We start from the raw sequence: 27,901 nt of genomic DNA on the forward strand, positions 1-27,901 counted from the left end.
ACACCACAAACAACAAGAGACCAAAAACAGTCACTACAGTCTGTACCACTTAATCTGTGCTCCACAAGAACGAAGAGATTGCCCTGACCACTGAATGATTGAGGCCTGGACTGGGTCTTCCTGCCAGAGAGCTTAGTGCAGCAACTCTCCCATGTCTCCCTATTATATGTATTTCAGTAGCAAAAAAAATAAAAAAAGAACTACAGATGGATGAAGGTTGGCTGCAGCAGTGGGATATTTTCAAATGGCACATTATGAATACCTGTTTTTACTAAAATTTCTTTAATACTGTACAGTGATCTGATACATATATGAGAAATATATGAGAATATATGAGGTACATAGAAAACACAGTATTCATTGACCGGATGATTCACTGGCAGTCTGTGTGCCAAATATACTACAACATGGGTGGTATAGTGGTAAGACATGTTTATACATGAACTCAAAGGTTCAATTCCCACTAAGACTGCTATGTGCTAAGTTACATTTCAGTCAAGAGGGCAGCCACTCACCAATGAGTGCAGTTGTACTGTCCATTGTGTCTGCATAGACGGATAACTACCTCCATCTAGTGGTTGCATTTAGTAACTAGACTAAGGTAGACTATGTGGCTAAACCAGGTAGGGCGTGTTTGTACTCAGTTATTTTCTGTATTCTAAAATTAAGTACCTTACAACAAAATCTTTAAGAATTGAGTTAGAGAAATAACCTTATCATCCTTCTAGTTTACAGCACCACTCCATTGAGAAATACATTATTGACACAAGGATTGTCATTTTTTCCACTGGCTATTTATAGCAGTTTGTACAGGAAGTAAATACTCACCTGTTAGGTTGATCAAACTGGACAGGAGGCCGACTCTTGAGCTTATTGTGGGACTGTGGGTGAGGTTGTGTAATGTTTTGAGAAGAGGGGGGGTCCGGGTTGGTTTCTGGCTCTGAAACCCCCCGGATGTCCAGATACTGGCCATTATCTGTAGGAGGCTGAGGGTAAAACAAGATTAAGTTAGAATGAATGGGTTCAATGTTTGGGTCAAAATACATCAAGAAATGTGCAAAGATTCACTTTGTACAGTTTCACTTTTTACTGCAAACTACTAGGTACTGGCTTTACATATTCAAATTGACCACACACCACAGAGAGAGGATCAGTGGAGGATGTGGTGGTGGTGGTGCAGGCAGAGGGGTTAGATGCATTCTGGGAGCTCAGGTCCAGAGTGGCCGGAGGTGGAGAGGAGACGGTCCTCTTCAGGGTCTGAATCTCACTGTGAGGTAGGGGAGAGGAGACACAAAAGGACACCGCCAGAAAAGTTAACATGCCAAAAATGTTTGGCATTTTGTCTATGACCTTTGTCTATCCAAAGGTAGTGGTGGAACAGTTTTGCAAAATGCCTCAACAATTTTTGATTGTGGTAAAGCTAATTTGTGTGCAAGAAAATTCCACATGGAAGGAAAATAAGTTCCACTAATCTATCAGAGCAGGGTTTCTTCTGCTATAAATAGAGGAACTTATACTTACGTATACGTATTACGTATACCGGTACTAATCATGGTCATATGATTCATGAGACATATGGCACAACTCTATGCGGTCTTCCCTGCTGACTGATACTGACTTGTATATGAGCTTGTAAAGAGCAAAAACATGCACTTAAGTAGTCACCTCTGCAGTTTCTTGATCTGCTCAGCTAGACTCTGCTTCTCATTGTTGAGGAGGCTGATCTGGTATTCCAACTCTTGGACAACTTCTGTCTGTTGCTATAGAAGGACAAAAACAATATAAAGACACTTTATTAGTAGGCCTCTATTACTTCGCTGTAAGGCTGCAAGTGATGGTTATCTTCATTCGGATTATTTTCTAGATTCATTTCTTGTTCGAATAAACAAAGAAATAGTGAAAAATGTCCACTCAAGGTCCTTAAAATCCAAGGTGATGTCTTAAAATGTCTTGTTTTGTGACTCCAAATCCCAAAGATATTCAGCTTAATATGATATAAAACAGAGAAAAGCAGAAACATTAAATAATAACTTAATATATAGAATATCAAAATAGTTGGTAACTTTGATTTGCTGTGCAAGTAATAATTTCTGTCAGGTATACAATTTTAAATCAGGCAAATAAATAAAGTTAAAGAGTGAGAGCAAAAACGGCTGCATGTATATGAGAATAGAATACCCATCTCTACTTTAGAAAAGCAACAATTTTCTGATAACAAAGCTCTTGATGGAGCCAAAGGCCATATATCCAACTGACTCACTCTTCAAAGTAAAGCCAAAAAACAACATTGATGGAGGGAAGGTAATATAAAGTACTCAAAGAACCGTGCAGCCATGAAGTACACACATACATGTACATACTGCACAAACCAACACACAGACCTGTTGGGAGAGGTCTAGCTTCTTTGGGGGATCTTGGGCAATGCAGTTTCCTGGAAGATCGCCAAAATCCACCCCTACTGACACATCAACGGTGTCCCGAGGAGAAGGGAGCGGTGAACCACAGTTCCTGTAGAGCTGCAACAGGTCGGGGGGTTTTGGAATGTTGAGGCCGACATCATCCCACAACTCAAAGTCCTGGAAATGAATCAAACAAACAATTAAACAAAACTAATTTGTGGCAGAAGTGGGCGTGTCCTTTCCATAGTTAAGGCAGGACACCATGTAGGCTCAGAACAGGACAGCTGATCCGAGTTGTTGAATTTATTTATGGTCACATGACTCTACCACAGCTCTTGGACCAGTGCCCTCATGCTAACAAGTCTGATACCTCCTATTTTGACTTAGAAGTAAAGAGACTTTGTATCAAAAACCTAGACAAAAATAAATAATGAAAAAAAAATTCTGTCAGCCAAAAAAATCTTTACCTGATCGTCATTTTCATCAGAGAAGGTGATGGATGAGAGTTTATATTCATTTTTTAATAAATATTCATTCACAAGGAAGTTTAAGGCTCTTTTCTCCAGTGGGCGTATAGGCTCCTGAGGTAGAGAGGAAAGAGAAGCTGTGAAATGATTCTCGTAAAGCCTGGCAGTAAAGGAATACATATAATCTCTTGATTCATTTGAAAAGAGCAAAAGAAATTCACAAATCTTTTCATTCTCAACACTTAAGGATTTCCCACCTGAATTTCAGGACTTGACTTGAAGTTTTTTCTCTCCTGAGAGGGCACTTCGCTCTCTGAGAAATTGAGAAGATTACAGATGAGTTTGAAAGGATGCTGAGTGTTATTCATCTAGAGGAATACTCTTAGAAAAAAAGAGAGAAAGCTGTAACAAAAGAGGGTTCAGGTGGAGAAGAAGTTAAAAGTACGCCACACCTGCTGCCTGAGTCAAGTTGGCGCGCAGAGCCTGAATGGTCTCCTTTGCTTTCCGTAGTTCAAACTCCAGCACTGGACAGGAAGTGACAACACACACACACCGGAAATGCATCCAACCAAAGACAGGGAACAAACAAATAAAACAAAGATGGGCATGAAAAACAAAACAACCACACAAAAGATTTTAAGAGTCATAAAACAAAACAACAAAAAAAGGATACATGCAAATCATGGGTCTAGGAACGCATGCAGCAGAGGATCATGGTAAAGCCGGCTGGATGACAGTCTGTTTGACAAGTGTGTGTAATGCTTTGAGAAACATCTCAATGGTAGGATTCCTGCCCTTGTTTTTCTCCCATTAACAGCATTGATGCGACTGACTTAAAAATGGGAGACCACAGTTACTTCAATTGTAGCTGAGGTGAACAAATCTATTCAAGCTACTGAAATGTAGCCTTGATAATCTAGGAGCTGTCTGACAAAGGATTTTTTCCAGGCAAATACCTAACTAACACGTAATTATATCATTTGGTTTCAAGCCACTGAAAGCATAGCCACTGCTCAGGGTTTTACTTCTCTAGACCGTCATACTTTGACCACACAATCTAAGCTTTAAAACTCGAGAGTCAAAAAGTCATTTAGAACAAGGTAGGCTATTGTTTTTGACTTAGAACAAAAAAAAACATAATTCATGATAACATAAGCAAGCTGTTTCTGAAGTCTTGTTTTATACAATCAGAAGCAGCAGATACAAATGTTGATTTGCACATTGACACTTGAAAGGCTAAACTAAGACTGAATAAAGAAAAAGAACACACAGGATTCTTAGACACGTTAGATAAAAAAACACACGCAAAAAGTAAGAAGCGATGGAGCAGGAAAACTATGTTGCATAACTGTGCACTGAAAATCTGCCATCTGATATCTGTTGATGTCACCAAATCTGCCATCTAATGTCTAGGATTGTGGTTCAACAGGTATTGTAGAAGTATACCTTCCAAAATAGAAAGTGCAAACAGCGGGTACAAATCAATCTTTACTCATAACATTAGTATTACCTCAAAAGTAATTGTCAATTTCCAGTTTTCAAAACTTTTAGAATACTATATCTCTGCATAAATAAATGCCACAGACATATTAGTTAGACTTTTCTGACCAAATGTGCCTACTCTGACTCCATTATCTTTAACCTGTCCAGCAGATCAAGAGTGCACAGGATGCAAGCGCAACAAAAATGGAAAACCAAGAACTGAATAACGAGGAGAAGGTTAAAACAAAAAAGCAAAAAGCTAGTCTGGATGGAGTGACTTGTCCAGTATTGTTCACTGGGGTTTGACCAACGTCAGGAGAAAGCCAGAAAACCCAGAGTCAGACAGCTGGGGGCAGGCGTCTTGGCGAGAAGAACAGGTTGTGGGGATGAGAGTGGGTGGGTGAATAGGAAAGAGAGGAAGGGAAAGGTGCCAATTTGATGGATATAGTAATTTTTTTTAAAGATGCATACGTTGTAGTTGGGAGAATGAAACCAACATCTCTGCTGCATGGTTTAAACTGTGTCTGTACTATGCATTAATGCACAGTATGTCAGCATGTTTTCATGAATAAATAAAAGCCCCAAACCATAAGCAAAATAATCCTTTTTCTACTCTCATGATGCATATAGACATGTAAAGAAGCCTATTACAACATAAGAATACACTAATTCTCATGCTTAGTCATGTACAGTACACAGGGAGGGGGGGGGGGGGGGGGGCATCTAATGTCAAAGAAAGAGAACACATTATTCATAAAATATGCCACAATTTGTGCAAAATTCCACACTGCAGTTATGGATTGGGGCTTTTCGGGACTCATCGACTAACACTAACCGACCAAATGAGTGGATGACTACAAAAAGCTGGTAATGGATTACGTTAACCACTGTACTATGGCATAGTGTTCAAGTCTAAAAAGTAATGTTTACATGTTGGGCAATAACAAAGAGGAAAATGAAAACAGATAAAGTTAACATAATGTGATTAGTCCCTGCATGACAACACTGTCCCTTCTGCATCAATGCTAAAGTAAAAGGCTTATTCAGCGGTTTGTTTTCCTTTAGTCAACAGTGTAAAAGAGTCATCAGACAACATCTGACAACCAACATGCTGCTCGTAACTTAGCAGCTGTTCTTAAAAACTGGCATTCTGTAATGAGGCGCCATCGGCGTCAGCTTCAACTGTTAATGTGTTTGGCTAAAACTAAAACTAATGGTGTGTCACGACAGAGCCACAAGGGGAAGGGGGTGTGTGATTTCAAACAATGCTGAGACAGGTCCTGTACCAAAAATACCACAGACTGACTCAACAGTGTGAAAGGTGATGGGAAGAGGCACGGACACCTCTACCAAGTTAAAGAAAGACACATACAGCATGTTGGAAGTGGAACATTTTGGGATCCAAGGCTTTTGAAATACATATTCTGTTAATTAACTTTGTTAAACCTGGCTAGTTTAAAAGCTCTATATGAACAAAACAGTTTAATAGTGTAAAAACACATTGACACTACTGCTCAGTGTGGATTCTGCCATCAAATATGTTAAAAAAAATATGCTCATTATTTCATCAATAGTAAAGCAACTCTTATACAGCAGTGCCTCTGTGTCAACATCAAATTAACTACATATTTAAATTCTGTAGAGGCTTGGATTACACTGACATCACTATTATTCAGTCTTTGATGCAGCTGTCAGGTGTTATTCCCTTTGTTTTCATGCCACCCGCCCATTCTGCCATTGCCTATTCTCATGAGATTTTCCCGGTGGTAAGCCGGGTCTCTTGCTTTGAGCCCTGGCAGTACGGTTCATCTTACCTGCCACCCGCTCGTCTGACTCTCGGTTGCCGTCATCTGAGTACCGGGCAAAGTCCAGAGAGTCCAAGGTGCTGATGCTGCCTGCTCGATCTGAACAGAGAAACAGAGACAACAGTGAGACAGGTACAAAATCCAAACCGTAAGATGAGTCCACTGTCAGCTTATAAATGTGACAATGCACTGTTTCTGGAGAAATATTGCTTTATATATGCTCTTCTCTAAAGGGACAAGGACAACTATAACAGTAGCTTCACTGTGGTAGAGATTCAGAATTCAGCCTAAGTACTCTTAACCAGACTGGAAGCATGTGGACACTGGGCTCCAGTTAACGGATGGTGACTAACCACTAGGCCACGTCGACAAAACAGATGGAAACCTTATTAAATCAAGCTAAAAGCAGAGACCTTTAAAACTATGTGGGGAGGTTATAGTTTAGCCAAGAAACATATGAGTCACTGCACATGAGGGAAAACAAATCAATCATAATGTTAACTTTGCTGAGACCTTTACTCAACAAAAAAGTCCATTTCCAAACTAACTCCTGAAACCAACAACCTTATATCTGATGAAGCTGATACATAAGCATACTTGTGCTCCTATTTCACTGAGGTAGGCTGGGCAGGTAGCTTAACCAATGGTGTTGGTTTTCCTCTACTTCAATACAAGTGTGAGATTGGACTATTTGTTCTCTGATATCAAGATACAGTGGAAGGTCAAGCCAAATGCAGTGTGTAGACTAGCTTTAGATCCATGACCTGCTTTGCTATGCAAAGCAAAGGGGCAGTGAGTGTGTGAGTAATGAAGCTGAGAATAAAGTCATGGTTGGTGCACAAGTAAATATTCTCATTTGGCATTTAACCTTGAGTAAAAATTCATGTTCACATTGTCAATGTTCCCTTCCTTTCCAAAAGTGTTTTTAAGAGTATATCATTACTTTGTATTATTCAAATGGCCTAGACCTTTTAAAAGAAATGTTGCTTTGCAGGGATCAACACTAACTTTTAAAAGTGTTTGCCAGACTGGTCACTAGGTATCAGCTTTTGGTGCAAAAACTGAAAATACGGTTGACACTTATTGAGATACTAAGAAATTATATGTCACATTAACAATGAAAATGTGAAATAAAGAATACAATTTTCAGTACAAGAACAAAACAAAATCCTTTGTAGTTACTGAATGTGAATCTTAAGTATTATCAGTTAACCTGTCTAATTTCAATTCCTGGTTTACAAATACCACTAGTCCAGCTGTTGTTATGTTCTTCAAAAATCAGCAATATTTATCACTAATGGAACAAATATCAATATTTTATGGCAAATTGTTTCAATGGGTGAATGTTTTGCCGTTTGCTTTACCCTTTTTTTTATTTAATAAAGTCTTGGCACTGATCAGTATCAAAGGTCAGGAATTGTTTGCCAATTTCTCAAAATGGTTGTAAATGGCAACCAAGCAACCACTGCTGTGGAGCCCTGCAGATTGAGCAAGGCAAAAATCCAAAGGAAAACCTTTGTGTGTAATGCTTCATATGGAATGTTTCTTTAGTTAAATACTAGGTGTTAACTAGTTGTTAACTTTAAATCTGGGCAGAAAAGCATATAAAGTAGATGCTTACAGTTAGTGTGGTTTTGTGTGCGTTAGTGTCACATGTTTAAACGTATGACCATGCAGCCTCATATAGCACAGACACTCTTAGTCCTGTGACTGTACAGTGAGAGTGTTTCTGAATAGGTTGTGAGAGTGACAGTGTGTGTGTCATTGTTCTGTCATGGTGGTGTTTGCGTGTGAGGGGGAAAAAACCTTTTAATTCCAGAAATTGCCAAAGAATGCACTGATGTTTTTTGTATGTGTGCCTGATTTGCAAAAAACAAATATTTCTTCCTGGATGACCTTTCAGTTCTGTGCCTGTGGCATGTATTGTCTGGACTGTGATAAATCAGACACTTCAGACTGTCACCTCTTTAGTGCACTCCTGCCAGGCAGCTACACACACACAAACACACACATCCATGCAGTCTCTCTCTATACTCGGGAGTACATGAGTGTCTCCATCTCACATTCAATCGCATCAGTTACAAATGAGCCTTTATTTCTACGTTGAATGAAGGAAGCCTTTCTGTTCCTTTGGTAGTTTGTATTGACGGTACTAATCTTACAAAACAATTGGGAGGCCAAGTAGAGTTTCTAGGAGAAAAGGAAGAGGAAAGACAAACATGATAAAGGATATTTTTTCCTGCTTTGGCAAAAACAAGGCAGATAAATTGGAGACAGCGAACAAGAGTTTAGTCAGAGAACAAAGAAATACATTTAAAAAGGGCTGATACAAATACAGACAAGGAGACAAGAGAAGATGGATGGTCAGGAGGTTGCCAACAAGCTCTGTTAATGGGAAGGATGTTTTGGCAAGACTGCCAGTATTTCCAAAATACAAATAGGATGAAACAATGGAAATAAATTATAAAGGATGCACAGGCAGACAAGCAGGCACACAATGCTGCACAAACATTCACTACACAATATCAATATTCTGAATATTCAACGAAATGTGAAAACTTTATAAAATAAACCTGTGTATAAATTGGGCATGACGGTCACCTGAAACATGGTTCTAATTTAAAGCCACACAAGTCCTAATATATAACTGAACTTGTCTATATATGATATATATGATATGTATGACATATATGATATATATGATATATACATATATATATATATATCATATATATACATGATATATATATTCATATTTGTATGTATGTATGTATGTATATATATATATATATATATATATACATATATATACATATACATACATACAAATATGAATATATATATATACATACAAATATGAATTACATGCAGGAAGTTAATAAATTAATATGACTGCAGTAGTCTAGTTTATTTGTATTTTTTTTTGTGTGCTGTGCTAATTCACAAACATAAAAAGGTACCACAAAATAATGACACACAAAAAATTTACACCTACAACACTTATATACACATGCACAGAACCAGCAGCATTCATCCACAGGCACACACAGACAGACGCACACACACACAGACAGACAGACACAGACGCACGCACGCACACACACACGCACAGCTTAATGAAGACAGAGCATTATTAACAGGCAGCCAGTCAGTGATGGTCCATAATTTCATGGAGCCTAGGAAACACTCTATATCATTATTAATCACCTTCTCACACAGAAGCAGCCCCTACCCCAGACAGAGTAAAGGATGGAGAGACATTATAAAGTGAGAAAACTTGAGAAAAAGAGAGCATTTAAGGTTGGGCCAATTAACAGGCCCTGCAAACTGCAAGTAGAGGTACACGTCTGAGCAACAGGCTGACAGTGATGTGTGGTTGACCTGGATTGCTATTGTGCCAACTTTACAGATTTGTAACTGGAGAGCACATAAATAGTAGTTATACAAACAACCTAACCTAGAACTTGTTGTGTGAAGCTACTATTTGACCTATTTGAAGTAGCAGATGGTACATGCCTGCAACTTTTAGATTTACGTCCTGAGATTATACAGCCATCTTCTGCTATCCCATATTATTTCTCATGTGGCAAACCACACCAATTTCCTAAATATGGCAGCTTACCGTCAAGGATGTAGATTGCAATTTAAGTGACTTGCATGCTACCTCAAAAGCTCCTCGCATCATGTGAGCAAATAACTACCTGACTAGCCAGTGAGGGGTGGAGAAAGAATCATTCATGCTTCCTTGCTGCAAATTAGCAAGGTGGTGAGAGATGCCTTGCTGTGTCATGTGGCTCAGAGCGACAGCTGCAGAATGATGCTGCCGGTAATACAGTCATTATACATGCCCACAGTCACTGCAATCAACCGCTTACAGCTAACAGTCACTGGTTGAGTGGATACTTTAAGATTATCAAAGGAATCAGAACCTTTACCCAAAACCAGAACATATGTTTATGCAACTAAAGGCTAAGCAAAGTATCATCACACTCAACTTATAATGTATAATTTCTCATATTGTGCTTGTGACTAGTCCATTCAAACATATGAAATACAGGCGTGCTTTCAACACCTTCTCAAGCACAATATTCTGCAGGCCATATTTCATCCAATATTAAAGGTAGAAGCTGTTTCTTCTGTAGTGCATTACTAGAGTACAATCCTTAAGAATCACACAGTGAAAAGCAAGAATATGTTGCTATTGTTTGACAACATAAGTCAGAAGACATTCAACCACCATGTCTTTCTCCTCAACAAGTACTTCACTCTATCCTCCACCCTTCAAACAACGAAGAACAAGATCATTTCAGTGATCACATTAGGTTTTGGCTAACAGAATAAACTGGAAAGAAAACTAACATTGCCTTTAGTCCATTGCTTTCACCCTCAGTAATGTTTCTGTCCACATATAGCAGATTGGACAAATTAGGAAAGCAGGATTCCATAACCTTTACTCTCATTAATAACTTATAAGATTGAGATCACGGTTTCTCCATGACCTTCCTCCCAGTTTCACAGCAGGGGTGCTGTCAAGTCCTGTCATGCTTTCTGAAGACATCATCATAAAACATTTATTCTGTTACTGAGCTGCAAACCTTTTGGGGGCTTGTATGATAATGCAACCACCAGACCTTTGCAACTAACATACACAGCTCACAGTTGTTTGTGGTTACTGCTGTAGAAAGTTTACACAATAATTTAATTCTACAGCATGCATTTTTATACTGAAAGACAAGGGATGCAGTGAATCTGACAGCCATCTGCTATCTAAAGCTAACCTCAGGCCAGTCGCCTAGATGCACACTGAAGGCTATACAACAGTCTCCTGAGACATCAGGTTATCCGTTGCTACTGCATCCAAATGGGGGAAAATAAATCTTTTGGTTATAAAAGCTGATCCTTTCTTTCTTCAGAATTTATTTATATGCTGTGATTCCCTTGGCTGGAAAACTGCCCAATGTCTATACAATGAAAATTCATCATCTGGCCCTGTTGCTTAGCCTGAACCAAAAACATTTAAAATTACAATTGCAATGCTGCTGTCATAACGTACAATAAATACAGTGAGCCATTTCGACTAAACATTGATTTGAATCCTGGAATTGATGGGGAGGATATCCTCAAATTAATTACCAAAATTACCCTGCATGTCTACCAAAATTGGTGTCAGGAAACACACCATTTCACTCAGCCTTGATTCTAATAGCATGTCATGAAAAATTGGCAGACACTGAAAGCAATATTTTTCTTTATTTTAAATTGTACCCCAAGTGGCAAATCACATTCAGCACTGCGATATTGCAAAGAGCATCTGTTTTCATGGACTGATTAATGGAATTAAAAATCTGATTTTTTTTTTTAGGTAAAGCAAGGAAGACTGTACAGATGTACAGAATTTGTGTTGATCCACTGAACAAGGGATGTGGGTTTAAGTCAAATCAGTCTATAGTGCTTTTGGCTTGTATGACATGGTTCCTATCCTTCTGGATCTAAGATGAATATACATTGGCAAGACAGATAATCACTGCAGTGGAGAATACTAAGCTGAGTCATTTCCATTAAAACCTAAGAGTCATTAAGAGGATCCAATTAGAAAATGTGCAGACAAAAGCATTTTTTATAATACACTTTCAAATCACATACAATCCTCTACAGTTCATACACATATATAACGCTTTTCAGAAGCTTATTCCTTTATCACAAGAGAAAACATCCCAATGGTGTATTTTATACCTTTCTAACTCCCTTGAAATGTAACCACTTTTGTGCTTTTAGACCAGAGAGCTATATGGTGCCTTAAAGGTCTGAGTTAACTGTAAATAGATTTGCTCCATTTACTGCAGTGAAATGAAGCCACAAAAAAGGTTTTGTCACCCACATTCCCTTCAATGATAGGGTCCTGTGCTCCATCACGGTTGAGTTAAAGTTTATGGTAGTACTACTCCTGTTGCTCTATAGCAGGCTTTATTTATTTGTGGCTTGGGCTGTCACTATGGTTACAATTTGCATGGCATGTTTGTTTATGGGTCCAGCTTTTCATTTATAATGCTGCATGTTATTCCCATACATGCCCTTTAAGTGGATAAGGGTGCTTTAGACATACACACTCAACTAATAAACAAAAGTATATTTTATCGCCCTGGCCTGGTAGAAACAACTGGTACAAAGCAACAAAGGCAAAAATAATAAACTGTCCTCTTAAGCAAATTCAGGATGTAAAACGCCTTGCTGTATCATCTAAATTCCTACCAACTGCAGCGTTTTCTTCAAATTCAAAATTGCATTAGCATAGCAATATATAAATAACATGGTATAGTATTGCAAAAGCTAGTTGTACTAGCCTTTTTCTTGGTTTCTTGCCTCTTTTTCCCTTTTCTGTAACTGATCCTGACCTCTGACCTCCCTCTGGTCTAAAGAAATGAGGAAGTGTATTTGCCTACGAGGCTCAATTACATTAGAATGAATATTATAGGTCTTCCAGGGTGTCACTCATCCATCTCATCCAGCTAGATTGTGTGGTGTAGCCTCATCACATTTCTGTGATGATGAAGTCTGTATGTCAGCCAACACAGCTGATCCAAGAAACCCGCTTGTTGGCTGCGGGCCCTAGACCGGGAGGGCAGGTGCAGCAAGCCTATAACGTTATCCCATGATCAATTGCCTTCCAAACCCACTGTTTTAAGCTAACGTTAGCTAGCCAGTGGGCTTACTTTGTATGAAGCAGCATTAAAGACAGAGCTAGCTGACAGCTACGTGACTAGCACTGGGAGCAGCTAACGTTACTTACTCAGTGGTCCTCCCGGTCCAAGTACCTGGTCTTTGGCAGGCGGAGTGCCGCTCTGTCGCTCGAAGTTGCCAGGGTTAGAGAAATAATCCCTCAACCTGGGGAGATCTCTGCCTGCTTCCAACAGTTCTGTGTGAAACTCCAACGCCGTGAGAATATATTGGTCCCGTAATAGCTGAGCAGCTATAGCATCCACAGATATCCGTGTCTCCGCGGTGCCTGCCATAGCGGAGGTGGCCGCCACCGAGCCCTCACCGCTGGGGCTCGTCCGGTTGCTAGACAGCAGAAGCGTCGGAGGCTCGGCGTCCGCAGGCGGAGAGAAAGGATTCCCTGGCGGTGGCCCTGGCGCCCCGCCACTCGGGCTTCTCTCTGTGTCAACTGTTTCATTAGGGCGCCGCTCAGCCTCTTCCTCAGAATCACTGAGATTAAACGGGTTGACCGACGCCATTTTTGCAGTATAAAGATTTTTAGCAATTTAAGCTAGCTACGCTAATCAGACCAACTTCTTCCTGGATGGATATTAAGCTAGCTGTGGTTTGGTAGGTGGCTTTGACAAGGAGGAAAAAATGCGAAGCTGGGATTGGCCAATTTTAAGAGAGGTTCTCCCAAAGCCCGCCTCTTTCATGGGATAATAGAAAATGATTGGATAATGGCGAGACAGAAAGGAAAACTGGGCAGGGCACATTTGACAGAAAATAGTATGTTAGCTAATGTAATATCGAAAAATCACAAGCTGTAAAAATAACAATTGCCAGTGAAACTACACTGTAACACATACAGTTATATACTAAAACACAACGCAATGTCTGACCTAAAAGGCATTTTGAAAGTGTTAAAATAAAGCTAGCTGGGAAATAAATATTTTAACTACAGTACCCACAATTCAGCTGCAAAGTAAAAACGTCAACGTCACACGTAAAAGTCAAAACAAGGAAGTGGATTCCCATGATGCCTGTATTTCATGTACTAATCTTCTTAGAAAGAGGACAGTTGGTTTCGTAAAAGGACACACTTAAAGATTACGTTGATCTTGTTTCGTAAAACAACGCTATTGTCTTTCGAGTGCTTTGGATATATAATTAGTCATCTACGGAGATCTAAGAGTCTAAATCAGGTGAATGGCTTGTAGTTACGAAGGTATAGATACTTAGTTGCTCTCCCATTCATACATCAACGAGACATCTTCCCCCGTTTTTATGGGCAGATTCATCTGACATTACATTACGATACAGGTAATACTTTTGCATGAAGATTTAAGCGCTTTTCTAAGCTGCTGACCCACTGAGCAACTCACCATAAAAATGTACTGAACTAACTATAACCTCAGTATTTCTGCACATTGGCTAATGGCATATGGTGACGAAAGGATTACCTCTGCCCTTAAGCAGCCTTTAAATGACACAAACTATGTCTTAACCAGTCTATATTATAATGCACTTTGCTAATACCTTATTATCTATTTGAACTATCCTCTTAATCCTGAACTGTAAAACGTTATGTTTGTCACTTTTGTTTATATTTCTGACTCTTCTACTCACCTTCTGTCACCAGCAAACCACTGTCTCCATTCCCCCTGGTTGCTCTGCGGACCCAGCTCAGTGTTGACACTCAAAATGCGGATGATCACCTTCCTCGTGGTTGGGCTGACAGTCCACATTGTCTTCTTCCTCTCTATCTTTGACATCTACTTCACCTCTCCCCTGGTCCACGGCATGACACCCCAGACCACACCGCTGGCACCCCCTGCCTCCAGACTGGTGTTAGTGGTGGCCGATGGTCTCAGAGCAGACAGTCTCTTTACACTCCTCCCCAATGGCACATCCAGGGCCCCATACTTGAGGTTGGAAAACTGATACAGAGTAGTGAGCTTTGAAGTGGTGTGTTTCTGTGTGTATTAATTAGTCCAGTACAGTACAGAAAGCAGTGTGTATATATCTGCAAACAGGGTTTTTTTGTATGTGACTGTTAGTTTGGGTCTTTTCTTCTCATTCTTTGTTAATAACTCCTAGTCTTTGTGTGTTTCACAATATCAGGCGTGTGATGGAGGAGAGGGGTACCTGGGGTGTATCACATACACACGTGCCCACTGAGTCTCGTCCTGGGCATGTCGCTCTCATTGCTGGCTTCTATGAGGATGTTAGTGCTGTTGCTAAAGGTAGGTGTGCATGATGATACAAAAAGCCTAATGAATGATTAATTACTTTGAGCATTTGACAGTTAATTACTTGTGTATGTTTCTGTGTTGGTGATTAATGTTGTGTCTGTTTGTGAGTGCAAGTGCATTGACCTTTTTGTGTGTGTGTGTGTGTGTGTGTGTGTGTGTGTGTGTGTGTGTGTGTGTTCAGGGTGGAAGGAGAATCCTGTGGAGTTTGACTCAGTGTTTAATGAGACCAGACACACCTGGTGCTGGGGCAGCCCTGATATTCTGCCAATGTTTGCTAAAGGTACACATGCACACACACTTACACAAACAACACAATCAGAATCACTAAGATAATCAATATAAATGCAAAAGTCACAGATAAAGACTGTATGGAAAATCAGAAATTACAGCTCAGTAACTCATTTTTTTATTAATGTTTGATTATTTTAGAACAGTGTTTTTAAAATTCCTCTAATGAAGCTCAATTGGTGCTGTGGTTCTCCCAGGTGCCAGTGGAGACCATGTGTATACCCACACATACCCAGCAGAGGAGGAGGACTTTGCCTCCACAGACGCCTCCAGGCTGGACAACTGGGTGTTCACTCAAGTCAAAGTATGGTAAAAAGTACTCATGATAATCATGCATATTGTCATGAATCTGTTGATAATAACTTCTGATCAAGTCATACAATTACAATTATTTACTTGTGTAAAGCTTATATTTTCAACTATACAATGTCATTTTTATGTTATATGTGGTCAAATAATGCAGTTTCATGTCAAAAATTGTGATGCTACGCAGCGTCATTACAACAAATTATAGAAACTGCTGCTACAAGCTGTATTATTTCAGTGGTTATATTGGTTAAAGTTCAGAGCCAGACTCACTTGGTACTATCTGCAAGGATTTGCACATTTCTATCCAAAATGAATCCACCTGTGTTTGTTTTTCTCTCTGCACTAGTCATTCTTCCAGTCAGCAAACTCTAACTCCAGTCTGAGGGCCAGTCTGCTTGAGGATAAGAATGTCTTTTTCCTGCATCTGCTGGGCATCGACACAAATGGACATGCTCACAGACCAATGTCAAAGTACGATACATGTTATTAGGACTTCTTGTTGTTTTGATTGGCACTCCACATAACATCATATCAGATTAATAAAGTCAGCATTCACATAAGTATGAATATCGTTATCTTGTTTTTGTCTTTTGTCTAGGGAGTACCAAGAAAATATTGCCTTGGTAGACACAGGTGTATCTGAGCTGGTGTCTATGATGGAAGACTTCTTCGGTAATGATGGCAAAACAGCCTATGTGTTCACCTCGGATCATGGCATGACAAATTGGGGTAAGAAGTGCAAGAGTTTGTGTGCCTTTTAACTGTCTGAAATTATTTAAAAAATGTTATTCGGTGCCTTTTATATTATCTGTTGTGTCTGCAGGGTCGCACGGTGCAGGCCATCCCTCTGAGACACTCACCCCTTTAGTAGCGTGGGGAGCTGGAGTTCATAATCCCCACAAAGTCACTGAAGCCCAACCATACAATGATAGCTTCCTACAAGGTGCTAAACTCATGTATTGTGCTCACTGCTTCATGCTTTAATGTCTATTAAGTAGATTCTCTAGCTTCACCTATAGTAGCTAAAGACAAAAAAATTAAGCAGTGTAAATAATTAAATGTGATTACTGTTATTATTGACATTGTTGACCTGATTTTTATCCTTACTGTTTCTCTCAGATTGGAAACTGGAGCACCTCCGCAGAGTTGACGTCAATCAGGTAAGGACCATGGTCATTTAACTTTTCTATGATGTTACTGCCATCAATTATTACCACTATATACAAATATATGCCAGCAGTGGTATAACGGAAAAACAGGTTGTGAATTTAAATATTTTTGATCATTGTTTTCTGCAGGCAGATATCGCTCCCCTCATGGCTTCTCTCATTGGTGTGCCCTTTCCTGTTAACTCTGTTGTAAGTCAGGAGATAAACTTAGAAAGCTTTATGCAAGTTTTAACTGCATCGTTAAAGATATTTAAAAAATATTTTGAAAGTACACATTATCCTTACTTCAATGTTTATTTGTGTCTCCTCAGGGTGTGTTACCTCTTCTCTACCTTAACAACAGTGACCAGTTCAAGGCAGAGAGCATGTTCACTAATGCTATTCAAGTGCTAGAGCAGTACAAGGTGTGAAAGCATTCAGCTCTGCTATTACTGACATTCCAATCATTATCTCTAGTTACCTCTAGCAACTTCAAAATGATAGCTTTAAACCCTGTGTCATTTTCTGGGTCTAAGTTGTGATAAGCCTATTGCTGCACATGTCCTGTAATATAGTAATTCAGTTATATGAATTTATGATGTCTGAGCTATGTATGTGTGTTATAGATAAAAATGTCGCAGAAAAATGAGACAACCTTGTCTTTTCTCTTCACTCCATACCCGTAAGTACAATTAATGAGTTATTGAATTTGTGAATTAATAATACAGAGGGATCACGACATGTACACATTATGCAATATATTTCAGTAGGAACATTAACCAGTGGTGAGATGCTGAGCTACTCTATTGCTCGCTTTTGCAACAAATAAACAGGGTAATGCGTTGTTGATATTATTGTGGTTGTGTAAGTATGAAGCCAAATGAACCATGCTTTATTTGGCCAACATATTTCAGACCGCATTTAAATGCAATTCATGCACTCTGTATTTACCGCTTTGTCTCACTGTTTTCCCAGACTACTGACTGAGTCAAAACAAGCTGAATTCATCCACAAGGCCAGAATACTGATTCAGCTGGAGAAATATGATGATGCTGTGAGTATTTGGAAAATAGTAGTCTGCATGTTGTAGGTAAATTAACAGTTGCACAAGTGAATTTAAGTCAAGTACTTTAAAACAATAAGCTGGTTTTGAAATATTTTATTCACACACATGTAGCACTTAAACGGATGGTTCACGTTTTTTGAAATAGGGTTGTATGAAGTATTTATTCATGGTCAGTTTATTACATACAGTAGATTGGCTGTTGGCACTCCCAGTTGATAAAATGAATAACTTTACCACAAAGAACACAGGAGTTGCTGATCTACTGCTGCATTAATTGGTTTGATTATGTTACTGTGTGACTTTAGTGAATCTGAACTACCCCTTTTTAAAACACTGAAGTCACATAATAACACAAACAGACTAAATGATTGACCAGACACACCCATGTTCTTCAATTTTTTAAAACTTTTTTTGTAAAAGTAGTCTGGTGGCTCTGACGAGAGCGTAGATGGATAACAGCTTCAGTTCTCTGTCTGGAGCTGTCTGACCTTTTATTTAGGTGGCCCAAATACATTTTGCTGCTGCCCACCTCCACAGTAGTAAGCTATTTCTTAGCGTCTGTCCCAGTACTCCTGGCTGCTTCTCCAAACTGGGGGCGTGCTGACCGCCATCAGGTATGCACTTAAGGTTGTCAAAAGTATCGATACTCAAAAAAATATCGATACTAAAACGTTATATCTGGATACGATACTCATTTTCAAAAGTATCGATACCTAGCCAAGGAATGAACACTTAAGTTAAGTTATTGTTATTTTTTTTATCAAGCTTGCCTAATATTGTGCACAGCATACAACCTTAAAATATTGTTGTAATTGTTATTGTTTATTGTATCTATTTATTTTGTGCACTACCTCAGACCTGAAGCTTGTTATCATAGTTGCAGTTTCTTTTTGCACAACTGTTTTTTATTATAAATATTTAACCTGTGGTTCTGTTCATTTTTACATGTTGCATTTTTCTTGTTAATAAAAATATTTCTATAAAATTTTGGGGTCTTCGTTTTTATCCTTGTGGTGTCGATAATGGTATCGAGTATCGAATATTTTCCTGAGTATCGGTATCGAGTTGAAAATTTTAGTATCGTGACAATGCACTACACTATACATTATGGATAAGAACCTCATACAACCCCACTTTAAAAAGCCAGAACTATCCCTTAAAGATAAGTGTGAGAGCTATGTAGTGACCAATGTTGTATAATTCTCAGCCGATGTTGCAGTCACTAGTCACTATAGTGCCTGATGCTAATATACCCACTTAGTTGTGGTAAATGTTTTCTATATTGATTATTATTAATTGGCATTCCTTGTCCTTCTGTGTTTATTTTTTGTTACTTAACATTTCTCACTGATGAATCTTCTTTACATATTTGCTTTGGTCTCTTATCAGATCTCTCTGTGCCGCTCTCTGATATCCCATGCTCTGGAGGGCCTGGTCTACTACCACACCTATGACAGGTTCTTCCTGGGTTGCAGTGTGGTGCTGGGATTTGTAGGCTGGACCTCATATGTTGTCCTAGTCATCCTGAAGACTCATGCCAGCCTCAACAGAAACCCAAGTCTCCTCAAACAGGTCAGATCACTATAATCCCTCTTTCTTTGCTTCGAAAGATTCCTTCCACTAAGACAGGTTTATTCAACTTGAATGTCTTGTTAAATTACATTTTTGGTGTTGCTCCTGTGTTTGTGTGCAGATTCCCAGTCAAACCCTGGCGAGGCTGTGTATGTGTGTGGCAGTGGTCATCACTGTGTTCCTGCTTATTCAAAGGAGCCCCATTACCTACTATATTTACTGCCTGCTGCCTGTCCCTATCTGGTACTCTGTCCTTAAAGAGTGAGTAACGCTAAAACATTTAACACCTGCTCTCATAAATTACAGTCAAATGAAACAAATGTGTGCAGTTCCTGTATGCTGTTGCAAACACCGCACACATACACAGGGTGTCAGCAAATATCAAAACACATCAATGGAGATCTCAACAATCAATGAATACACAAACTTGTTCATGCACGTCTGGCACAGCTGCACTGAGGTGTTAATAAGATCCTTTGAAGCGGTGTATCCATTCATGTTTCTCCTCTGTAAATGGATAAAAGGACGCCCTTTGCATTTTTCTTTCTTTTCTTTCTTTTTTTACCAAAGGAAAAATAATCTAATTAATGATCCCTTTCAGGTCTGGAACTCTTACAGATTTGCTTCACTCAGCTCCTTCTCTGCCTCTGTGGAAATGTTTTGGCTATTTTGTGCTGGTGACGTTTGGGATCGAGCTACTGGTAGGAGTCTTTAATTTCTTCTAATAGACAGTTAGAGGCAAATTTCAGCTTCACTACACTGATGCAACATTACTTATAAGCCAACAGCTCACTTTCATAACACAGTTCACATTACAAATTGAAAAAGTAGAGGGGTATGAGATGATGCTGTAACATGGGTTTACCTTTGCTGCCCCCAGGTGGTGAGTTTCTTCCATCGAGCCATGTTGACTGTGGGCCTGGCTGTCCTCTCTCTCTGGCCCTTCCTGTCAGGGCTTTTTGGCAAAGCCAAGGTAACTGTGTTACAGATCACTGCTCAAAGTCCTGTACACAAGGAAATGTCATGGTATTTGCATATTTACACAGCTGGAAAGGTTATTGAAAATGAAGGGGAAAAAAGTTTGGGAATGCAAGGTACAGTTAGCCATAAATGAAGCATGAAAGCAGAATTTCCTGCTCACAGAACTCTTGGATGGATTTTTAGCAAATGGACAAAATAAATTACTCTGACTAAGAATGTCATAATATCAATCAATAGATAATGAAATAGGAATAATCCAATCTGTTTTTTCTTACCTATTTTGATCAGTGATAAGCATAAACATATTTTATTTCTCTTAGATTTCCATAACCAAATGTTCATGACTTGTTTATGTATTCTATATTACATAGAGTCCACTGTCCTGGTAGCATTGAGCCATCAAATATTTTTTCCTTTCTTGGATTACATAATTATTGTGTATACATTTAAAAATACATATATAAGTACATTTTTAACCACAATTGCAGTTTTTTGATGAGAAAAAAGTTCTTAGTATAGTATAGTTCTTGCATGTGTTTTGGCACTTCTTTATCATTAGTCTACTGTCATATAAATGCCTAGTTCGCTAAATTATGAGATCACATACAGCATGTTCCTATGCTAATTCACTGTCTCTGTCCCTGTCTAGTTCCGCTCATTGAGCTGGTGTCTGGGCTGTCTGTGTTTAGCTGCTTTCCCCCTGATGCCTGTTGTGGGTAGAGAGCCTAACATACATCTGGTGTGAGTGTTTCCTCTATTTGCTTACATTTATCAGAAAGTTTACCACAGTATCTCGTCACGGTACAACCCGTAAATAAGATCAAATCAGTCAATTTTAAGGAAATATTATTTTAACTCCATACTTAGGAAGTCTTAAATGTCATGACAGAGTGGTGATTTTTTTTTTTTTTTTGCAGTATGGTTGGAATCAATACCACAATATTAATACAAATATTTTCTGATATAAATATTTGTGGTGAATGACAAAGCTTCTATGTAAAGCCATAGAAGTAATTTTAACTACTTTCACAAGTCAAGCAGGACTCTCTATAACAAGTAAAGTGAATATGATAAATGGAGGAAGTAGAGACAGTCAAATAAACGGTTTACATCAGTATCTGTATTCAGTAATGTGCAAAATGGAGCTGTGTGTTGCAAACATGTCTGTAATAATGAGGTAACATATGATGTTTGTTTGCTCAGAACCTGTGCAGGTCTGCTCACTCTCTTCACTTCAGCCTGTTACCTCTGGTCATCACCACTGCACCTCAGTGACAGGCAGCAGTTTGTCATTCAGGTAACTACAGTACATGTCACGTTGTGTGTAATTGTGTTGGTGTCATTGCATTTTCTAAAAATAAATGATTACCTGTCAAATTCTACAGATGCTCCATGTGGCACTGTGTGCGTATGTGCCATCTCTCACACACTCCAGCCTGCAGCAGAAACAGGGCCTGCCACTTGTAAATCAGATCATCAGCTGGACCACATTAGGTAGGAGGGTGTGAATGTGCACGCACCATAGACTTTCCTGATGAGATTGTAATCTTATTTATGTTCATTTTTAAATATAGATCAGATATTAAGCTATATTTAAGCTATATAGGTATTTTAGTCCTGGCTAGCTCATTTCTCATTCATCCTACTTGCTGGATTACTTGCAAATTTGCATTTTGCACATAGACAGTATTTGATGGACACCATGGCTCTTTATGTTTTTTTTTTATTTCGATTTTTTTGTTCTTAGCTTTTATTCAATTTTATATTTGGGCTTAGCCGGGACCTGAGTTCAAATTTTTTCGTTTCCACAGCCCACCAGGGGGGTTGGAAGGTATGTTTCCTTAAAAAAAACTGCCAAAATTACATTGTTTATTGTAGCCAGAAACTTTAAAAACAGAAATGATTGTTGAACTTTCACATTTCCAAAGGTTATCAAACGATTTGTGTGATGAAAGCTTCAGGCAGGAAAAGTAGCCAAATGTAAGAAAGTGATTTTTCATTAAAGTCACTTTGTACATTTATTTAACATTTCCCCCACGGGAGTTTCTGATCCCCTAGTTTACACAGAGCAGAGAGGAGAGGACAAGAGAAGTTGTAAAAATGTAAATAGGTCAATATGTATAGCATGTGGAGTCCACATTTTTTATTCTGTATTGGTAACCCTTGTGGGAACTTGGAAAAATGTTGTATATATAGATTTTTAAAAAATTCGATTTTTGTAAAATAAATTATCTGAGAAATTCAGCAGCATTTGTTTTTATGATTTATGGCATTATAACGTATACTGCACAAAAGACATTTGTGAGTTCTCCTTACTTTAAGCCGTAATTGTGCTTCTTCCATAGAGGTACAGAAAATGGGGCCACAGTGAGCAAAATGTTACAGGAGCAAAAAACACCTTGAAACTGCTTGAGATTCAGAGGTTAACTTGCTTTATAAAATTCAGAATGTAAGACTAAAATGTCACATCCTCCAGCTGTAAGATCCAGCACACCTCACTTGAATCTTGTCTCTTCTCAGCATCTTCTATGCTGGTTCCACTGTTGAGCTCGACACGTCTTTTCCACCGGCTCCACAGCATATTCCTCTCTCTCACGGCAACATACCTGCTGCTCAGCACTGGGTAAGACAGGCTCATGCATCATGCACTTCTACATGTCAAACTTTACTAACATGTCAAATCATGTCGCATGTAGAGTTTTATCACCACAGAAAAGCTACAAAATGATCAAATGTGTGTTTTCTCCCACCCAGGTCAGAGGCATTGTTCCCCCCTGTGTTATCTTGGTTAATGTTTGTGTGGATCAACATTGAACAGGAAGCTATGCTGGCTCAGGGTGTCTCTGGCAGACAAGAGGTAAAACCATTTAGTGTATGTTTCTAAACATGACAAAATGAGATGCACATTTCAAATTGCATGTCTATTTATTGTACCGTATGCTTCTAGAGAATTTAGACCACATTGCTGCTGTTTTATAAACACACTGGTTTCTAACATCTCTAATATATTTTGCTTGTTATTTGTATAGATTTTATGCAAATATTTAATCTGGACCGTCTACTTATCGGGTCTGACTTCTTCTGGTGTTAACATTCACCTGCTATTACTCCATTAATGGCACTTTCTTAATCAAACAAACAAAGAAATCCCTTGTCATGATAACATACTGTAGCCTGTGAAGTAGGCTTACATAATGCTCTACATAATGTACACAAGGCCTCAGTGCTCACTGATCATTATCATGTGTGTGGGTGTGTCTATGAATGTATGAATGGTGTATGGGCATGCTTTTGTGGGTGTGTTTTTTTTTTTCAGCTCTCCACTATTGATTTCTCTGCAAACATCGACATCACCAAGATCCGACAGCTGAAGTTGGACGACATTAGAAGATCCTATTTTTTTGTATCCCATTGCAACATTGCTGAAACACAAAAATACCTAACTATTACCAGTTTATTTAGAAGTAGTGCTTTTGTCTTAATGAACTCTGCAGATGTTGTTCAGGCCAAACTACGCTCAGTGGCCACTTTATCAGGCACACCTGTACAATTTAGTACAAGCCAATACAACTGTTTACTTTATGATTTATTTTTTCACTGCCATAGAGGTGTTTAATTAGATGTTGAGGTCATGGTGGTTTTTATACTGGACTACATTATATTATTAAAAAAAGAAAAAAGAATAAAAAAGAGAGATGTGCCTTATATTCTGCCACCCTCATGTATATTAAATTAGGAGGATAACAAATAGAAAGATCTCTCACTATAATGTTGTCCAGTACAGCACCTCTACTAACAACTTCAATTAAAAACATATGATTAAATTTACACAGTCCTGACAATGTTGGGACGACAAAAGCTGAACATTATAAACTTTGTCAAGGTAGAACTCATGGCAAAATCTATGGCATTAGATTGTACAGGTGTACATAATAAAGTGTATATCCAATTAGATTATTATTTAAAAGGAGTTAAAATGAAAATGTTTGTTTGAAGTGTCTAATTTGAAATAATGCGCTGATAACATTACCTCACATCTTTCCCTGACTATACTTTTTCTTCAGGTATTTTTTATAATAACAGCTTTCTTCGGCACAGGGAACATAGCTTCCATCAACAGGTATGTGAATCATTGTATTTATAGATCTATTTTTGCATGTGGTAAACAGGCATTTGTGTTTTGAGGACGGTTGTGATGGCTGTGCAGAGTTCAGCCTGGGTGAGTTCTTTTTTTGACTATTAGCACTGCGTCATTTGAATACAGGAAGGAAATAAGTGTCTGTAAAATTACACAAACAAGCGAGTCTGTTGTATATTCTTTTGTATGCATTTGTACTTTATGTGAGGTTGCATACGTTGCACCACATACAGCACAGTATGTCACATGTGTACTGTAAATAATTCTATGAAATTGTGTCCCCTAGACATATTTGTTTCTGTATGAATGCTTTCAGTCACCTGTACTTCCTATGCTTCTTTCTCCTTTTGTCTAGTTTTGATCCAGCTTCTGTTTATTGTTTCCTCACTGTCTTCAACCCCTTCATCATGGGAGGGCTGATGATGTGGAAGGTACCATATTTAAAACTCACTATTCACTGTATCTGATTATTTCCCTCATCAAGTTTCCAAGAAAGGGAAGTAGTCTTGCGGACTGTGACTAGTCATAATCTATGTATATAATCTCTCTGAGAAATGTGCTGAAATATGTTTTATCCTTATCTTCATTTTTTTTCTTTATTTAATGTCTTGTTCTTTCTCGTTCCAGGTTATCATTCCTTTTATAATAGTAATGTGTACATTTGAGACCATCCAAGTTGCAACGCAGCTCTCATCAAGAAGGTAACTCCTACCTGCAGCCTTCAAAATAAGATACTACACTCATCTGGTAGACGATCAGTTCAGTCACACTAAACATAATTATTAATGTCATACATCTGTTGCTTTTTTGTCTGAATTTGTGTCAGACGTTTCAACCATGACTTAGCTCTAATTATGTTACTTCTCTTTCTCTTTCATTTTTGGTGGTTCATTGTATGTGTGTAGAGGGTGTCAATCCACTGTCCATGAAGTGAATATGTATTATTGTGGATGTTTAAATGTGAAAGATCATAAACCTACCGATGTGCTTTTGTCTCTTCTTCTTTTCCAGTTTGTTTCTTATTGTCCTGGTCATCTCTGACTTGATGGCTCTGGTAAGGCTGTTTGAAAGGTTGGAAAAGGGCTAAATGTTGTGTTAAAGATGCACTTTGTGAAATAATTGTTCTCTTATATCTTTTCTTGTTAAGTACACTGAATGTAAACTTCACACAGTCCATTTTAACTCCCTCTTTCTCTCCTCAGCACTTTTTCTTCCTGGTGCAGGACTACGGCAGCTGGTTGGACATTGGCACAAGGTAAGTCAACTGGGAATTACACAGTCTTAATTACTATTTATTAACTTGACTCTTGACACACACTGTCTCTTTAGCCTCTTTCTATCTGTGATGCCTACATTTGCACATAAACTTATTTTCTCTGTCTCTTTCAGCATCAGCCATTATGTGATAGTGATGTCAATGACCATCTTCCTGATGCTGCTCAGTGTGGTCACACACATTCTCACCTCACAAAGACTCATTCTGTGGAAGAGTCGCAAGATGCACTTCCCCTAAATAAATGTTATTGGTCGTGCATGTGGGTGCATACATTCTAGTTAAACCAAAAGTTTTGTAGATACTCTTTCTTTAGTATTTGCTGTATACAGCCAGAGTTTGTGTGTATAAGACATGGGGTATTGTTTCAGGACTAAATATACTGTAATGTGCTGTGCAAAAGTCTCATGCAACTTTGCTAAATGGTTTTGGTTTTGGAAATCCCCTCTTATATGTTATCTTATTTGTTATATGCTCTAATGATTCCTCTTAAAGCTGCTTGAAAAAGTTATGACATGACTACCTGTGAAAATTACATAAAGGTATACTATAGAGAATTACTTAATGTATGCATCACAATTGAGTTCTTCTTATCAACAGTTTACTTTATATTAGTATAAACTTCTTAGGTGTATGGGTTTAATGGGTCATTTTCCAGAGTGGCCTAAGAATTTTGCACAGTCCTGTTTGCACTGTATTCTCTTGTACAGTCATTCGCTGTTCCAGCATAATTGTTTTTGCATTAATCATTGACGAATTGACTGACTGGCCACTTGAATATTTGACAAATTATGCCTCTGCCAAGGGTGCTGATTTATGATCGACCAAAGAGAGGTAACTTGGTAACTATTATATGTTTTTAACAATATTTCCTGTGAAGCTGCCTAAATTGTGTCCTTGTTTAGAAGGAAAAGGGATATTATTTTAATTTATTGTGACTATATTTATACCAATTAAAACTAAGGGACTGGGATTTCCATAAAAGAGGCATGTGTGTTGTACTTACAGCAACCATTAACCGAATTAAACTAGGTAGTGTGTGTTTGTACAAGAGGGCAAATGTAGCCATGGGCCAGACTCAGAAAATCTATATGAGAAAGCAAAAGCGAAATCCCCTAACGTACTTAAACAACTGCAGTCCAGGTGCACTACTTTAGCCCCAGTAGAGCTCAAGTACCCATGCCCAGCACTGCCAGTATTTTTGCATTTGTAAAGTCGTAAATGCCTGGAATAAGTATGCTGAGATGTGCTGTAAAATCCTATTGTTAGTATGTTTTAATAAACTTTTTTTTTTTTAAACTGTTTATGTTTTCCAGATCAATCCATAGGACATTAATTGGATTATAAACTATGGTAATATTTCATACTAAACACATTCCCTCCCTAAACCTTCAGAAAAGTCTGTCACCTTACTGCTGGAGTGACAGTATGCCTCTTAACTTAGTGCTTGCTGATGTTGGTGTAGTTCAACACACTTGTCACCATCAGAGACCACATCCTCTCTCACTTCTGTTTTGTCTTGACCAATACCTTTACTCCATAGTATAACTTACCCTGCAGACTTGGCTAGTATCGTGTCACTGATCTTGATGCAATATCCGAAGAGACATAATTAAGTTTTAAGATTTGGCATCTGAGCTGTAAGATGTTTTGAGCAACTAAAAACATGACTTCTGTAGAACATTATTCATTTTCGTGTTTTAGATATATACAGGTTTTTGGGAAATGTGTGCCTCTGTTGAGTACATACTCATTTAGATCCAAACTCACATGAGATTTAAAAAAAAATAGGCTAGTCAAATGAAACTGTCTATTAAAGTTAAAACTCACTGAACTAAAGCTGAACTTGTTTGAATTGAAGTTAAATGAAGAAGAAGCTGTAGGCTTTGGCTGTACATCTACATCTATCTATAATCAGCATTTTTTTTCTTTCTTGGGAGGCAGACACCAAGGGGACGGAATGTGTTAAACAAACTGTAAAATATGGATTTTATGCCTTATGCAGAACACTATATGTTTAATTAT

General features: G+C 38.4%; 2 protein-coding genes across 6 annotated transcripts in view; one reads left to right on the top strand and one right to left on the bottom strand.

The window, feature by feature from the left end:
• The window catches only part of relch (RAB11 binding and LisH domain, coiled-coil and HEAT repeat containing), a 34,253-nt gene extending 20,786 nt beyond the window's left edge, over nucleotides 1-13,467 (bottom strand). For 3 of the 5 annotated variants that reach the window (XM_059326597.1, XM_059326596.1, XM_059326595.1), the window contains exons 1-9: nucleotides 12,941-13,467; nucleotides 6,163-6,252; nucleotides 3,319-3,390; nucleotides 3,124-3,179; nucleotides 2,867-2,980; nucleotides 2,382-2,576; nucleotides 1,666-1,760; nucleotides 1,138-1,267; nucleotides 829-986 (exon numbers count right to left, since the gene is read on the bottom strand). In XM_059326597.1, coding sequence (XP_059182580.1) covers nucleotides 829-986; nucleotides 1,138-1,267; nucleotides 1,666-1,760; nucleotides 2,382-2,576; nucleotides 2,867-2,980; nucleotides 3,124-3,179; nucleotides 3,319-3,390; nucleotides 6,163-6,252; nucleotides 12,941-13,385 — 1,355 coding nt within the window. In that variant the 5' untranslated portion in view covers nucleotides 13,386-13,467. The remainder of the gene's footprint in view (nucleotides 1-828; nucleotides 987-1,137; nucleotides 1,268-1,665; nucleotides 1,761-2,381; nucleotides 2,577-2,866; nucleotides 2,981-3,123; nucleotides 3,180-3,318; nucleotides 3,391-6,162; nucleotides 6,253-12,940) is intronic. The other 2 variants (XM_059326599.1, XM_059326598.1) reach the window with 1 other exon arrangement.
• Nucleotides 13,468-13,632: 165 nt separating this feature from the next.
• Nucleotides 13,633-27,175, top strand: pign (phosphatidylinositol glycan anchor biosynthesis, class N). Its single transcript, XM_059326600.1, has 29 exons — nucleotides 13,633-14,169; nucleotides 14,489-14,777; nucleotides 14,971-15,092; nucleotides 15,283-15,381; nucleotides 15,587-15,693; nucleotides 16,045-16,169; nucleotides 16,297-16,427; nucleotides 16,522-16,641; nucleotides 16,818-16,858; nucleotides 16,997-17,056; nucleotides 17,179-17,271; nucleotides 17,473-17,528; nucleotides 17,822-17,900; nucleotides 19,302-19,484; nucleotides 19,606-19,745; nucleotides 20,086-20,185; nucleotides 20,365-20,457; nucleotides 21,115-21,206; nucleotides 21,669-21,762; nucleotides 21,851-21,959; nucleotides 22,986-23,088; nucleotides 23,220-23,322; nucleotides 23,782-23,868; nucleotides 24,530-24,585; nucleotides 24,959-25,034; nucleotides 25,231-25,304; nucleotides 25,615-25,657; nucleotides 25,806-25,858; nucleotides 25,993-27,175. Exons 2-29 carry the CDS (start codon nucleotides 14,551-14,553, stop codon nucleotides 26,114-26,116), a joined length of 2,790 nt encoding a protein of 929 aa, XP_059182583.1. The 5' UTR covers nucleotides 13,633-14,169; nucleotides 14,489-14,550; the 3' UTR covers nucleotides 26,117-27,175.
• The last annotated feature ends 726 nt before the right edge of the window (nucleotides 27,176-27,901 follow it).

This window comes from Centropristis striata, chromosome 23 (assembly GCF_030273125.1).
Source record: "Centropristis striata isolate RG_2023a ecotype Rhode Island chromosome 23, C.striata_1.0, whole genome shotgun sequence".
Lineage (NCBI taxonomy): Eukaryota > Metazoa > Chordata > Actinopteri > Perciformes > Serranidae > Centropristis > Centropristis striata.

What these genes read in the sequence shown, in the direction of transcription:
- pign (XM_059326600.1), top strand. Translation starts at nt 14,551, where the DNA reads ATGCGGATGATCACCTTCCTCGTGGTTGGGCTGACAGTCCACATTGTC. An exon ending in AAGTGCTAGAGCAGTACAAG is followed by an intron (nt 17,272 to 17,472) that starts GTGTGAAAGCAT and finishes TGTGTGTTATAG; the next exon opens with ATAAAAATGTCGCAGAAAAA. An exon ending in CGTTTGGGATCGAGCTACTG is followed by an intron (nt 20,186 to 20,364) that starts GTAGGAGTCTTT and finishes TGCTGCCCCCAG; the next exon opens with GTGGTGAGTTTCTTCCATCG.